We start from the raw sequence: 14805 nt of genomic DNA on the forward strand, positions 1-14805 counted from the left end.
GTTTCCACAGTGGACTCCAGAGCCCCCCGCCAGAGCTGTGCTTGTTCATGGAGAGCTGTCCAGCTGCTGATCTGTGCAGAACAGAGGTTGGGGTCTCCCACATCACCGTTTGGAAGATGTGTCATTTATTCTTATATAAGTTTTCTTCTCACCCACCAAATCTTTGAAATGTTTGGTTAACTGTCCAGTTATGTATCGACTTGCATTTTCTGTAGTTCGAAGCTGTGTGGTTAGATACATTTAAGTTTATGAGTGCTAAACCTTGTATGTGAATGGATTATTTAAACATGAAACAATTGTTCCTTATAAACACATTTTTGTTTTATATTCAACTTTGTTGAATACTTGTATAGGTAGCAGCTACTTCCATTAAATAATAATAATAGGACATACTTGATTTAGAAAACGTTTAATGATTTTATTTCAGATGAGATTTTATTGTGAGTACACAAGTGGGTTTTCCTTTTCTGGGGTGGGAGTGCTTTGATCTAACCCTCGGCTAGATCAATTCATCTTTTAATGGATGGTAATAAATTAGTAATTTTGAATTATTACTGCAACTTTAAGTTCTGGTTCATTACGTATCAAGATATCCTGCATTCTCTTAGCTTCCTTTGCGACCTACCAGGCTCCTTGTTGTTTGACTGACACTTAATTGTTTTGTATAATTATACCAAGCATTTTGGAAGGTTTAGATTGTATTGCTAATTTTAGAGAGTTACCTACATCGTTGTTTTGGGAATTTACATTTATAATTTTGAACAACGTCTCACTTCATCCTCTCTTTCAGTAAGAAAAGGGCACAATTACACATTAGCATAACTCCTAGTCCTTGATATTTTTGAAAACACTGTCTCACACACACACACAAGTATTTCCTATATTTTGGTTCAGCTAATATCTTGATTCGGCCTCCTTGAATATATATGCATATCTGCATGTGTGTAACTACATATAAATGTAACTTCCCAATGCTTCTCTGCCTCCCGTTTCCTTCTCACCGTCTCATATCCCTCCTTTCGTTTGGGTTCATTGCTCGTCCACGTGAACCGCATCATTTTGCGCTGCTTTCAGTGAGCACAAAGGCAGTAAAACAGCTAACAACTTGCAGATCCTGAAATACCTTATTTCACCCTCGCCCTGTCTGTCAAGACACTTCTTCATATCTTCTTACCTCAAGTGAAGAATGAGATCCAACTCCCTTGGGGAGAAATCCAGCTGATCCTTTGGGATCCTCCCTCCTCTCTCCTCACACCCCCTGGAGGCACAGCCTGGAGACGCGCAGCCCGGGGTGGCGAGGCCGCCCTCGGCCCCTGGAGCTCAGGGGTGTCCCTGTTGACCCTTCCACATTTGCCCCACAGGACAAATTCGGCTCGGTACAGAATCCTGTGCCAACAGTCATGCCCCAAGGCAGTGGCTCAGTCTTCTGGGCATCTGTTCCTGCCACTGGGAAGTGCGCTCCCAGTGAGAATGTCATTCTATTGACAGTACCTGACTTTTCCCTAGGAAGTGATCGTAGGATTTTTTATCAGACCAGTCCTCGCCGCGCACTTTGCAACTGATGTGGAATTCGTGAATAAAATCAGCCGTTTTAAAATATGCGATTCAGAGTAGCGTGGGGTTTTTTTCCCCCGATTTACCCTGGATTTCTTCGTTTTACCATAAAGGATCAAGATACAGGTTTTATTTTTAAATGCGTGCATGTTACCATTTAAGCGACTTTCCTCTCTGTGCCACGCTCAGCCCTTCACCTCTTGGGCTGTTGGCGGGCGCCGAACTCACACCTTTCCTTCGGACACACTGGCTAAGGCGCTGGCCGTCCCCGTTCTGCTCCCAGGGAACTTGAACTTCCGTTTGTGGTCTCGCTTTTCTGCATTCTGGAAAATTTCCTCAGTATTGTGTTTCGGGTTCCACACCTAGCTCTTCAGCTGTGTCTTGTCCTGGATGGAACGGAAATTTTGAATGTGTTCATTCACTTGGATTTTTTCAACGGTAAGATTTCTAACTTCCTTCCGCAATGGCCCCTTCCTCTGTGGTGTGAACCACACTCTTGTCTCAAACATTCGATTTCCTCCTTTGTTTTCAGATATTCAAACACCTGCTTGATTTACAATATCAAGTCTCACATGTTCCTAGCATTCTATTTCTGTGGCTACAGTCACGCACATTATTCATGAGCGTTAAGAGTGTCTTCTGCAGCGCCGCTGATTACTGTGAGGATCCCCCTTTGCTGTCCATTCCCGTTGGAAGCTTAGTTTCCATTCACCTTGTTTCCCATAGAGACTTTCTCCCGCGGCTGTCCCGGCCGTCAGGCATGATGACGAGGACTAGCGCAGCTGCGCCTGCCCTGTGGCATCCACTCTCCCAAACTTAGCATCCCCTCAGGGCTGTCCAGAAGGGACAGGACCAGTGCAAGCCTCACACGCCCCCAAAGACGGGTACCCAGGCTGCCTGTCCTGCCGTGAACCTGTTTCATGTCCGTGCAAAGCACGGGGCTCAGTGCTGAGCACGGGCCGCTCAGTGGGCAGAGACACCCCAGTGTCCCTCCACAAAAGCGGGGAAGGGAGGAACACAGCTTCCTGACTCACACAGGCCCCGGGCCCCTCCCACCCTGAGGACCTAGGGTCCCTCTCCTGTTTGCACAGAGGGGAAACCTCCCCTCTGATGACTCCTGGCTGTTCCAGGCACAGGTGGCCTCTCAGCTTTGGCCTTTTTTATCTGTTGTGCCCCTCCCACTGTTGGGAACTTTCATTTCCCTCTTCCTGCATTTGGCAGTGTCTACACGCTGCAGAAACATTATACACAGCATTTCTCAGCATTGGGGGCTCTCAAGTGAGCACATCGCCATCCACCTGGACTGCAGAGTGGACGCCACGATCTTCTCTTGTACCAAATCCCATACGTCTCCATCTGATCTGGAAAATAACCATGACTGAGCCCCACCCGCGGCCCTGGTGGCCCTGACCACACATGCACACCGACGAACTGCTCCCGGTGAGGAGACGGGGGCTCAGGGATGGGGCGGCATTGCCACACAGGCGGTGGATGACAGATGAATGCTTACATGGAGTTCAGCTTCCCCCCAGATTCAGAGCAGCAGCCCAGCTCCGGGACCCCCGGCGCTGCCGGCAGGACCTCAGGATGAGGAGGAGGTGTCTGAGACAGGAGGCAAAGGGCACTGGGGAGGCAGAAATGACTCAGAGCCTCGTTTCTAGGAAGTTGGGTGGATTCTGCTGCAGGAGTGAAAGGGCGGCCCATAAAGCGAAAGCGGGAGGTGAGAAAGAACATCTACGCTGGGGGGCCAAGAGTCGTGTCTGCTCACCATATGCCCTGTTTTCCGCCTCTGTGCTCACTGGCACGGCGACACTGAGCTTGACCGTAGGGTCAGGCATGTGTCTGCTGCTCTGGGCCGGGGTGAAGCGCGGTGTGCACGCTGTGTGTCCCTGTTGGTGGGAGCAGCCAGTCCAGATGCACACGTGCGCAACCTGTGACCAACACACCTTTTCCTAATGTCTATTTGGGTAAAAGATCACTTTTTTAAAAGGTAAAACAGTTGGTCTTTTACAGTTATAAAATAAACATGAGTGGACATTTTTACCTGAATCGTTATTGATAAGGGCACCAGCAAGGTCTTACAACCTTTTTACAGAAGAATCCAAACAGCACGCCTACTCAGAGGACAGGAATAGGGGACGGAATTCCCAGGGGGAGTGCAAGGTCTCTTCCACGTGCTGTGGCCTAGTCCTGGAATTCTCTAAGGCTCTCAAGCTTCAGCTCTGCCCTCAAAGGTCACTTCATCCGGCCTAGATCTTCCTGCATATCCCAGCCTTCTCTCCAGTGCCTGACATCCCATCTCCAAGGTCCAAGAGGCTGTGCCTCCAAACACATAACTAAGTGTGTGCTTCCGTACTTGTTAATTGTGTGGTTACTATCTGAGTCATCCCCAGGACTCATCATTCCCAGAGGGCCTGACCTCTACTATTTTATCACCTAGTTCTGACTTTTTAGAATTATGTGATTGTGTTAAAGACACTTAACATGAGGTCTAACCCTTTAACCAAATATCAAGTGCACAATCCAGCATCACTAACTAAACACACGATGTTGTAGTGCAGAGCTCCAGAAATGGTTTGTTTTGCATAACTGAAACTTTATGCCCATTGATTCAGCATATTCCAGCTTTTTATTCTCAGCAAGTATGTGAAATATAGTCACTTTTCTTTGGAGAACATATGCAGGTTGGATGAGTGGATGGATGGATGGGTGCCTGGGCAAGTGGATAAATGGACAGACAAATGTATTAATCTATTATTCATTGAAAACACTCCACAATGCATGGGTGAGCCACCAATCCCTTAGCATGTCTGTAAATTTGATGAGAATCTCTTTGCCTGGTAGAAATCCCTTTCCTGTTTTCTTTCTCTACACATCTGGGACATTTCTAAGATATGAAAGGTTAATATCAGAAAATAAGATACAGAACACAATTCTGGATAATTGGGAACTTTAGGTGTTTCACAGGCAGGGTTGAGTTGGTGGTTGCTGATCATTTTCTGTCCACCAGGCTCTACTAGTGATCAACACACACCAACTCATGCATTCTCACACACCTAAGGAAGGGAGCACCTTCTGCTCTTAAAGGGGAGGATTCCAAGGGACAGGGAGATGAAGGCATTTTCCCATCTCCACGCTTTGTAAAGAGAGTCACAATCCCAATTCAGCTATGTGCTTGGCTCCAAAATCCATTCCCTTCCATCTCACTCACCTCGTAATGCTAAGTGAGGAAAGTCAAAAACAAATAGCATGTGATTTCACTTCCGTGCAGAATCTAAAAAGGTTGAACTCATAGAAGCAGGGAGTAGATGTGGGGAGATGTTGGTTGAAGGGCACCAACTTCCAGTTATAAGGTAAGTTCTGGGACCTAGTTGTACAGCGTGGGGACTGTAGTTAACATACTGTATTACATAGCTGAAAGTTGCTAAGAGAGAAGATCTTAAATGTTTCCACCACACACAAAATAACATGTAGTAACTAGGTGAGGTGATGGAGGTGTTAACTGACAGTGTGGTCACATTTTGCACTATACATATATCAAACTGTCGCCTGTACACGTAAATGTATATAATGTCATAGGTCAATTATACCTCAGTAGGATGGGGGTTGGGTGAGGAATACTTGTGAATAATGTATTACCTGCACCAATTTTACCTCTGCAATAATAGTTCATCACTGCAGGAAAAAGACACGGAAATATATCCTTTAATACAAATGTGAAATGTAAAATTTCCCAGTTTCATTGACTGTTTAGAAATCAAGGTACATTTAAACCTCAAGAGCCAGAACTTTTTTTATTAGTATTCAAATTTTCCTTCCTCAAAGGCCACTCTACTATCTATTTGACTGCCTTACCAGCCCAGTTCCGTTTGCAGTAAATAAAAATGGAAATGAAAAACAGTTCGCTCCATGGATTTCTTGGCTTTATCCCAATGTGCAGACACTTTTAGCCTGTCTCCTTGGCAAGAATCCCACACATACCTCCAAGCACTCCCAAACAAAGTCCATGGCCATGACTTCCTGTCATGATTAACCAATAAGATATCATAATTTTAAACAGTTATTTTCTAAGTGTTTTTGTTCGGAGGATGACTTTCCATTATGAGACCTTGGCTCTCTGCTTCCCACTTCTATGACACCTTTTGTGAATCACGGCACTAATTTCTTTTTATTTATGAAACACTGTGTTATTTTTGCAATTTTTGTATAAAAATATCATCTCATGGAGGGTACAGTCACCTACAGTTATAGATATTTAAGTAACAGCATTGATTTACTGTCTGTTCATAGAGTGTAATTATTTAACTAAACACTAACATAGAATTTATCCTCTCAAAATAATCAGGCGTTTGCTGGGAAGCAGGAAAATAAGCACAAAGGGTGCCATCCATACAGAAGTAACCACGCGCTGCTCTCGGGTTGATGGGTATCTCGACACGCCCCCTGCCCCACAATTTTTCCCTTGGCTGTACACTCAGAGAGCTCTAGCTCATACACTCCAGCGGATATAGGCCAGAACCTTCAGGGCAGCTCTGCTCTTAAAAGGAAATGCATGGTAAAAACAGGTGTCAGAGTGAGCAAGAAAGATAAATGCACTGGGGAATATTCTGGCAGTGGAGAACTATACACCGGCCAGGAAATAAACCGGAGCTCAGCAAAACAGTGTGGGCGCCGCAATACGGTCTCACACATAAAGGTGCGTAAGTGCCTTGTCCTTTTCTTCTGAATTGAAGCATAAATAATTATGTATGTGCAGACACAAATGTTGCATATAATAGCATGATGGTGTGGGAGAACCATACTGACAAGAACAACTCTGAAGAAATAAACAAAAGACCCAGTGCAGTGGTCACATCAGATTATAGGAAGGGCGGGGACGCAGGAGGCACAGCCCGAGCCATATTGGTGTTCCCTTGAGTATCCTGGTTGCTGGGTCAGCTTGATTTCACACCTTTGTTCTTGATAGAACTTATTTTTTTTGATATTGTTGACTGTTTGAAGTACCTTCATCATTATATACACATATGTATGTGTATATTTATTATGATTTGTATATATTTGTTTATATATCTTGTATCAATACAATATAGATTATTTTTTATAAAAATGTTATATAAAATAAAAGTATACATATGTGTGTATGTATGCATATTACATATATCTTCAACATGAATATATATATCTATTCATACTTATATATATGAGTGTCTACATATGTTGCTGAGGCTGAGGGAGGAATATCAGAGTTTTGACTTACAAGTAAACAATCAATCTCAAGTAGACCTTTCATGGCCGGAATTGGCAGATTCTGATCTGTGCTAATGCTGCAGAATCAGATTTCCTCAACACTCGGCAGGAAAATTTAAAAATTTGTCACTATTTCTCCATTTGCAATTAATAAGTATCGAAAATAAGAGAACTGTTTTTTTCTAAACTCCATTTATCACATGAACGATAAACACACACTAATTTGGTAGCAGAACATCACACATGGTTATACATTGAATCGTATGTATATCTCAGAAAAGACAGCCAAGATACGTTAAATCCCTCTGTAGGGTTTTGGAGGTAGGAAAATCCGATTCAAGACCTGGGTGCGAGGGATCGGTCAGCCAGGGGTTGGAGCAGGGCCTTCCTCAGGGCTGTGCTGAGCCATGACTGTTATCTGTAAGTTTTCCACAACACCTCCCATATTTAGAGTGAGAAACAGCCGGTCATCTTCCTGTGTGGTGGGCCGCCTGTAAACTGCAGGCGGTGAACTTCAGCCTCTGGTAACCACATTCTGTTGGTTTTCCAGTTTTGCTCAGCTCCTGCAGCCCGTCCGACAGAAGCAGCACCATGTCCTCCGCACTCATCAGCCTCTTGTGTCTCGGTAAGTTCTGGAAGGGGTGGGGGGAGAGGCTTATGGGGGAAAAGTCCGAGTTCAGGCTGGGCGCCAAGACAGGGCACTCTTGCAAGAGGGTGAGGTTCCCAGGGTGTCAGTCACCTCTGACGTGGCTTTCCCCCCAGGAGCCTGTCTGGTCCAGAGGACCTGGGCACCCATGGGTGAGTCCCCCAGCAGTGCCAATTTGGTGGGACACAGATGGGTGACCCCGGTGGGAGATGGGAGCTCGGGAGTGGGTGACAAGGCTGGCTTGGGCAGGGAGCCCCCCAAAGGCACAAGAAGTGGGGCTACCTGGCAACCCTAGGCTTCTAGTTCTTCTGAGACCCCCCCCCAGACACCCGCCCGGGGGCCGAGCCAGCTCCTGAAGGAGCCTGTGATGAGCAGAAGCCGGCCTCTCTGCAGATGGGTTAGAATAATCTTGGTGAGGAGGGAAGGACCCAGTGCTGGGCCCCCGGAGCCCTCTGAGGACCCGGAAGTGACTCGGGGCCTCCAGCCCAGCCCTGATGACCTCGTCTTGCATGTGTATTTCTGTTCTTGTAGAAAAAATTTTAAGAGAACGTTTGTTCAAGCTGTTACCAACACTCTAAGTAAACCTCTTGCTCTGGGAAGACCTGTGGTGACCATGTGGGGCTGGGCTGAGTCCCTGGCCCCCACCAGGCTTCCCTGGGCCTGGGGCTGGTGTGGGGGGAAGCCTCCGAAGGCCACAGGGGAGGGAGAGCCCCTGAGGTTGGCAACGGGGTGGCTCCCACCTTCCCCTCCATGGCCATGCCCTTCTCCCCAGGTGGACACCACAAGCCCTCCCTGTTGGCCTGGCCGAGCCCTGTGGTTCCCCTAGGTGGACACGTGACTCTGAGGTGTCAGTTCCCCCTTCCCTTTGCCACATTCAAGCTATTCAGAAGAGAGGGGACCCGCGGCCGTGAGCTCCAGAGACATCGTTCCAACAGCTTCACGATAGACCCCATGAGCGTGGCACACGCGGGGTTCTATGCCTGTTCTGTGGCTCTCTGCCACAGCTGCGAGTGGTCAGCACACAGCAACCCCCTGCAGATCGTGGTCACAGGTAGGTGTCCGGCCCCGCCCGTGACAGCCCTGCGTGCAGATGGCCCTGCCAGAGCCCGGGAGCCCAGGAGCAGGGGCAGGACTGAAGGTCACAGAGCTTAGAAGGAACCTGGAGGAAGAGGGGCTGGTAGCCGAGATGGACAGAGAGCAGACGGAGGCAAGCAGAGGCCCAGGGGGCAAAGGTCACGAGCAGGGGAGGCTCTGCAGCAACAAAGGTGCAGGAAGAATCCGGCCGCTTGGGGCTTGAGGGGTCAGGAAATGCGCTCTGAAATGCCAGGGGAGGGGTGGGGAGGGGCACTTACACCCTCTTTCTCCCTAGGTGTGCTCAGGCGTCCCTCCATCTCAGCCCAGCCCAGCCCCCTTGTGCACGCAGGGGTGAGTGTGACCCTGTGCTGTCACTCACGGCTGATCTTTGACACGTTTATCCTGCACAGAGAGGGGGGCACACAGTATTCTCAGCAACACAGAGAGAAGTTTTCTGGGGTGCACAGCCAGGCTCGCTTCTCCATGGGCCCCCTGACGCCTGCGCGTGGGGGGACCTACAGATGCTACGGCACCCTCAGCCACGCCCCCCAGGAGTGGTCGGCCCCCAGTGACCCCGTGGATGTCGCGGTCACAGGTGAGCGTGGTCACCCAGCCCCCATTCTCCTTGTCCCCGGGAGCCTCTGGGGTGACGGGGTGTTGCAGGGTCAGTGCAGAGATAGACAGACAGACAGACGGGCAGACAGAGGGAGCAGCAGGCCCAGGAGAGAGGCAGAGACAGAGAAGAACAGGGAGAGACAGGGGGCAGGCGAAACATGGAGGGAAAAGGAGCAAAACACTTTGCGACAGGGGAAGCCCAGCCTGGGGCAGGGCAGCTGAAGGGGCCCTGAAAGAGGGATGGGAAGGAGGCGGCAGCAGAGGGGTGAGGGGGCCTGGCTGGGGCACCGGGGAGGCTGGGCGTGGCCCCCACTGCATCGCGTCCCCTCCTCTGCCCTGAGAACAGCCACACAGCAGACATTCTCAGCCAGGCCCCCAGATGATCCGAAAGGAGCTGGCACCCTGAGGTGGCTCGACTCTGTGGTGTCATGCGTCCTTCTGCACAAAGAGGCGGGGTTCCTTCCTGCCCCGCGGGTGCCAGGCTGCACTGGCCACTCCCTGCAGAGCGAGCGTCCCCAGGGCTGACGGGGGCTCTGGCTCTAACGCCCGGTGGTTGTGGGCCAGGGGCCTGAGGCCAGCACCATGTGTTCTGAGGGTCCCGCAGCAGCTAGCGGGTCCGTTGCACGAGAGAACCCCCCTCCCCCCTCCCCGTTGGCCTCTAGGGGCAGTAAGACAGAGAGATGTCTGCAGAGGGCAAAGGAGCCGGGGCAAAGTGGAGCTGGCAAAGGGCACACACACCCGTGCACACACACTGCCAAGATGAGTGGGCATGGGGGGCACTGATGACACACTGTGGGCCCCTAGGATGGGGACAGAGACCCCTCCACTCTCGCCCAAGGACAGTGGGAGTAATTTGTGCTGTAAGGTCGAGGCCTGCTTTCTTCCTAGGAAAACACGAGAAGCCGCATCTCTCTGCCCTGCTGGGCTCCGCGGTGCGGTCAGCAGGGAATGTGACCTTGCTCTGCGGCTCCGAGAGCTCCTTTGACGTGTACCACCTGTGCAGGGCTGGGCACGCCTGCCCACGCCGGCTGGCTGCAGGGCGGAGCCACAGCGGGGCCTCCCAGGCCGCCTTCCCCCTGGGCCCCGGGACCCCGGCCCAGGAAGGGGCCTACACGTGCTACGGCTCTTTCAACCACTCCCCCCATGAGTGGTCAGCCCCGAGTGACCCAGTGCACCTCTCTGTCCCAGGTGAGGAATCCCGAACCTGCCCCGTGTCTCCGATACACTAGACCACGAGCTCTATCTGAAGGGCGCCCTGTTGGTGACAGGGGATCCGGGGCTTCTGCAGAAACAGAAGCAGTGAGAAATACAGAGAGGCTGGGACACAGGCCCCTGCACGCCCCCCGACCCTTCCTGCGTGGAAGCCCACGCTGGGGGCCTCTGGGTCCAGGTGAACGAAGAAAAAGGCCAGGGCAGACCCAGGAGGCCCGCGCTCCTGAGGCCGCACTGAGGCCGGAGACCAGCGGCAGCGGCAGCCCCTCACCCTCACTCGCTTCCCAGAGGCGCTCCTGACGCGCAGGTAGACCCCAGATGAGGAGCTTAGATCCTTAGCATCGCAGGAGGCATATCCCGGGAGGAAGTCACACACCCAGGCACTCGGGCGGAGGGACCAGAACCACTATCAGCCCTTAGGGGATGACAGAGCTGGGACGCGCAGGGGCCCCCCTTCCAGAGGAGGGGTTCTGCTCCAGAGGGGCGAGACAGGACGCTTGCTCACCCCTTCTCTGTCCTTCCTCCTAGAAACCACTGAAAGCACTTGCCCATCACCCGGCGAGCCGAGCCCCACAGACGGTGAGCAAGGAGGCCTCTGTGCTCAGCTCATGAGCCTCCGGGGACACAGGGCTCCGGTGTCCCCAACTCTGTGACCTTGTTTCATCTCCTTCCCTCTCTGATCCCCAAATTCTCCACTGGCATTTGAGATTGCATACAGCATGGAATCAGGGGGGCATTCGCCCCCTTGTGCTCCTGGACTGAGGCCTTTTCCTAGTTGGACAGAGGGGTCAAAGGGACCAGGGTGGGTGGGGACGGGGACAGTTGTATCACCCAACTGTTAATCGTCTATGAGCTGAACATTCAGCCGTTAAGAAGGAAAGGGATCATGCCTTTATGAGGGTTGCACTCCAGGAGGAGAAATTCCATTAAGATTCTTTAATCCCCATACACTGAGCTGGGGTCATGCGATGCAGAAAGGGTACGTGGACACTGTAGAGTGTGTGGTACCCGGCTCAGGGTGACAGCCCAGGTGAGCTTCCGTTTCAAGGAGACCCAGTCTTGAGAAGGTTGGTGGAGGGATCTGAGTGCCAGGAATCCAAGGCATCAATGAGCTCGGACTATGTGGAGTTAGTGCACCTGCCGTGCAGTGGAGAGGTGACCTGGAGAGGTGGCCAGAAGCCTGCTTAGCTACGGGTGGACGAGTCATGACAGGGATTGTGGATTTTATTTTGGCTGCAATGGGAAGCCATTTAGTACTGACATCAGAAAAGCATCACACTGTGCAAAGTTTAGAAGGAGACAGTTGGCAGGGGAGAACAGATTCGCACAGGGGACCATGCCTGGAAGCCATGAGACAGTTGGGAGGCCGTGCAGGCCCTTGTGCAGAAAAACCATGGTGGCTTAGCCAGAGGTGCTGGGGGAGGCGCAGGATGAGTGGATTAGGAGCACGCTCCGAGGTAAGGCCCTAGGAAGGAGCTCTGAGAGGGTAATTCTCCTATTTCTTAGCTGAGTAGCCGTGGGCTTGTTCGTGCCTCTTAGAGCTCCTGGGTCCCTGTGTGGAAACTTGGAGTTGAGTTTTTAGAGAAAAGGACCACGGGGCAGGGAGCCTGGTGGGGGAGAATGGCGTAGCCCTTGAAAGCCAAAAGGTTGGAGTCAGATTTGTGGACCCTGCTCGAAGCTCTGCCGGATCTAGGAACTGAACCCCCGTAGCATCAATCTCCTCAACTAACGGTGCCTCCCTCCACGGTGTGCACTGAGGAAAAGAGGCATTCACCACAGTGTGGAGCTCCCCAACCCGCAGACGGGGCCCAGCCGCAGAGAAGGGTCTCAAGATGTGGTACATCCCTGGCTGCCTCCCCGCCCGCTCCAGCGAATGGCTCCCTGCCCCATGTGTGGTCATTCCTGGGGGAGTGACTTCATGTCTCGGCACCCTGACCCAGAGGCATCCCCTGCTCTCTAGCCCCCTCCTTCTCCGTTTTCAGAGTGTGCGGCCGGCTGTGGTGGAGTTAGGATGAATGGGAGGGAGGGGTGGTCAGCCAGGGCTGATGTAGGCGGTGCCCTTTCAGGCAAAGCCTCATGTCTTGGCCTATGGGGCAGCCCAGAAGAGCCTGGGACCCTGGGTCTGGCCTCCGTCTGCCTCCCAGGACTCTGGTTTGAACGACCATCATCACGGCCCTTGGGTTTTGTTGGGAAATGGAGAGTAAAGCGGTCAAATGCAGGCATGCTGGGAGGGTTTGAGATAAAGTGTGTAAAGACTCCAGCAGCTCCTGGCATAAAGAGACAACCGATAGACGGAGCTCCTGCCGTCTGATTATTGACAGAAGCCTATCATCCTCAAGAGGACACCGACAAGTGGTATATTCTCACTGGACTCTCTGCGACCTTCATCTCCACTGGCATTTTCCTGGCCGTGCTTGTTTGCCTCTGGTGTTCTACCAAAAAGCGTAAGTCTGAAGGAGAAAGGACCGTGTCGTCCGAGCGGACATGGGGTGTGATTGGGGCCCAGAGCTGCATGCTCACCTCCTGAGGGCTGGTCTGTGGTTTGAGTGTTCAGATCCCTGGTGGAGGGTCTTCCAGGGAGACCCATGGGCCCCCTGGCCTTTCCTGCAACTCGCCCACCACCCTTCTCCTCAATCTGCTCCTCAGCTCTTGGGAGCCCACTGACCTGCAGAAGGAGATGGTCTGCAGTGGAAGATATCGGAGGGAGGGAAATGGGAGGGGACGGGCCCCTGGGGCAGGCAGTGCACACCTGGGGCTGTAGATGGGATGGTTCTTTGGACTGGAGAGGTAGGCAGGCTGAGCAGCTCGGGCACACCACGGCCGCCCCCTGGCCCTGATGTCCTCCTCTGTGACCGAAGGGCTTGGAAGAGCTCTGCCCGGAGTCTCAACTGCCTCTCCCACTCACAGGTGCTGCCATGAAGAGCACAGGGCCCGAGGAAGACCCAGCGATGGACGGCGAGGTGAGCTCCCCAAATGCCTGCCACAGCGTCTGCCCCACCGCATGTCCAGCGACCCCACCTTTAGTGACCGTGTCTCAGCCCAGGATTCTTACCTTTCTCCTTGCAGGACCCAGAAGACACACAGGATGTGATCTATGCCCAGCTGGACCCATGGATCCTCTCCCAGGGATTCCGCGCCACCTCCCTGAGGCCCACGGGCCCCTCCGTGAACCCAGCATCCACATGACACTCAACGACACCAAGCCTGCAGAGGCCGGACCTGGCTCCACGCGTGAGCCTTTCTGAGCGAGGACCCGGGTATCTTCCAAGGAGGAGTTCCCTCACGGGCCCCCTTCCTCCTCTTCCAAACGATCGCTACATCTCCACGGTGACAGCAGCAGAGCCTCACGACGTTCAGGATCGTCTTTAGAGCCCAGAACCCCTACCTAACCGCTCAGCTCCACTGTCACTCTATTACGTCATACTGAGAATCCTATTATAGGACTCTGTTATGAATATCAGCCATTGCCAGAGATTCTGCTGTGCCCACCCGCACATACTGGAAATCCAATCATTATCATCCTCCTTTTTCTGAAATTCTACTAAAGCAAACTTAAAAAGTCTGATGTATATCCTCTGTCAGTTAATTCTTCGATTAGTCAATAAAATGTTACAGAGATTCTGAGCTGTCTAATATGGTAACCAGTAGCCATATATGGCTATTTACATTGAAATTAGAATAGGTTAAATTAAATAAAATTTAAAATAAAGTGCCTTGGCAACACTAGCCAAAATACAAGTGCTCAGATTTACGATGCAAACTTGAAGACTTGGTGCCCGTGTTCTCAGGGTTCCCCACCCAATGGGAGGGTCCGCCGGGCGATGAGAATATTCAGCATCTTTTATGAGATGCTATGTCCAATGGAACATGAGTCCCAAGCAGAATCTTCTCCTAGGATGTCTTATCACCTCTCAACTCCACAAAAATTTCTGCCAGATGCATTTCCACCCACACCCTGCGGATGGCACCGCCTGCTTACACGTTGTCTGGGTCCCCACTGTTGTCCCCAAGGAACCCACACGTCTGTTCTTAGCACACGATGTTCTCCGGGCCGTTCCGTCTCACCCTTTATTCTTCTGCTTTCGAACTGAATTGGTATCTACACAAAACAACGCGCACACTGCCACACGCAGTAAACTCATTCAGCTCTTAGACCGGGAGCGTGCTGCTCCTCCACACGGCAAACTCCTCGATTTCCTGAGTATCTCAGTGTAGGCATCGTCTTCATCACACGGCCTCAATTACGGGGGCCTTTTGTCCCCGGCAAGCCTGTGCCACACCCCACCTTGCCCAACAGGCTGAGTTATAATTACAGCTTCTCTCTGGCCCGCCACACTGGGACATGAGCTTCCTGGAGTAAAGCAGAGTGTGACTACTCCCTGGGACCCCAGTGCCCAGCTGAGATCCTGCCCAGTAGGGGGCTCAGGAAACACATTCATGCCGGATATGAGGACACC

General features: G+C 51.7%; 1 protein-coding gene across 6 annotated transcripts; it reads left to right on the forward strand.

The window, feature by feature from the left end:
• The first annotated feature begins 2805 nt into the window (after positions 1-2805).
• Positions 2806-13956, forward strand: LOC108384182 (putative killer cell immunoglobulin-like receptor-like protein KIR3DX1). 6 transcript variants are annotated; one of them, XM_073226907.1, is made up of 10 exons: positions 2806-2994; positions 7352-7426; positions 7564-7599; positions 8327-8498; positions 8817-9116; positions 10025-10324; positions 10877-10927; positions 12670-12792; positions 13256-13308; positions 13415-13948. In XM_073226907.1, exons 1-10 carry the CDS (start codon positions 2971-2973, stop codon positions 13532-13534), a joined length of 1254 nt encoding a protein of 417 aa, XP_073083008.1. In that variant the 5' UTR covers positions 2806-2970; the 3' UTR covers positions 13535-13948. The 6 variants fall into 6 exon arrangements, with proteins under 6 accessions (XP_073083008.1, XP_073083006.1, XP_073083009.1 ...); XM_073226905.1 differs by having other exon boundaries at positions 8220-8498; positions 13415-13946; XM_073226908.1 differs by lacking the exon at positions 7564-7599 and having other exon boundaries at positions 13415-13947.
• The last annotated feature ends 849 nt before the right edge of the window (positions 13957-14805 follow it).

Source organism: Manis javanica, chromosome 17, assembly GCF_040802235.1.
Source record: "Manis javanica isolate MJ-LG chromosome 17, MJ_LKY, whole genome shotgun sequence".
Classification (NCBI taxonomy): Eukaryota; Metazoa; Chordata; class Mammalia; order Pholidota; family Manidae; genus Manis; species Manis javanica.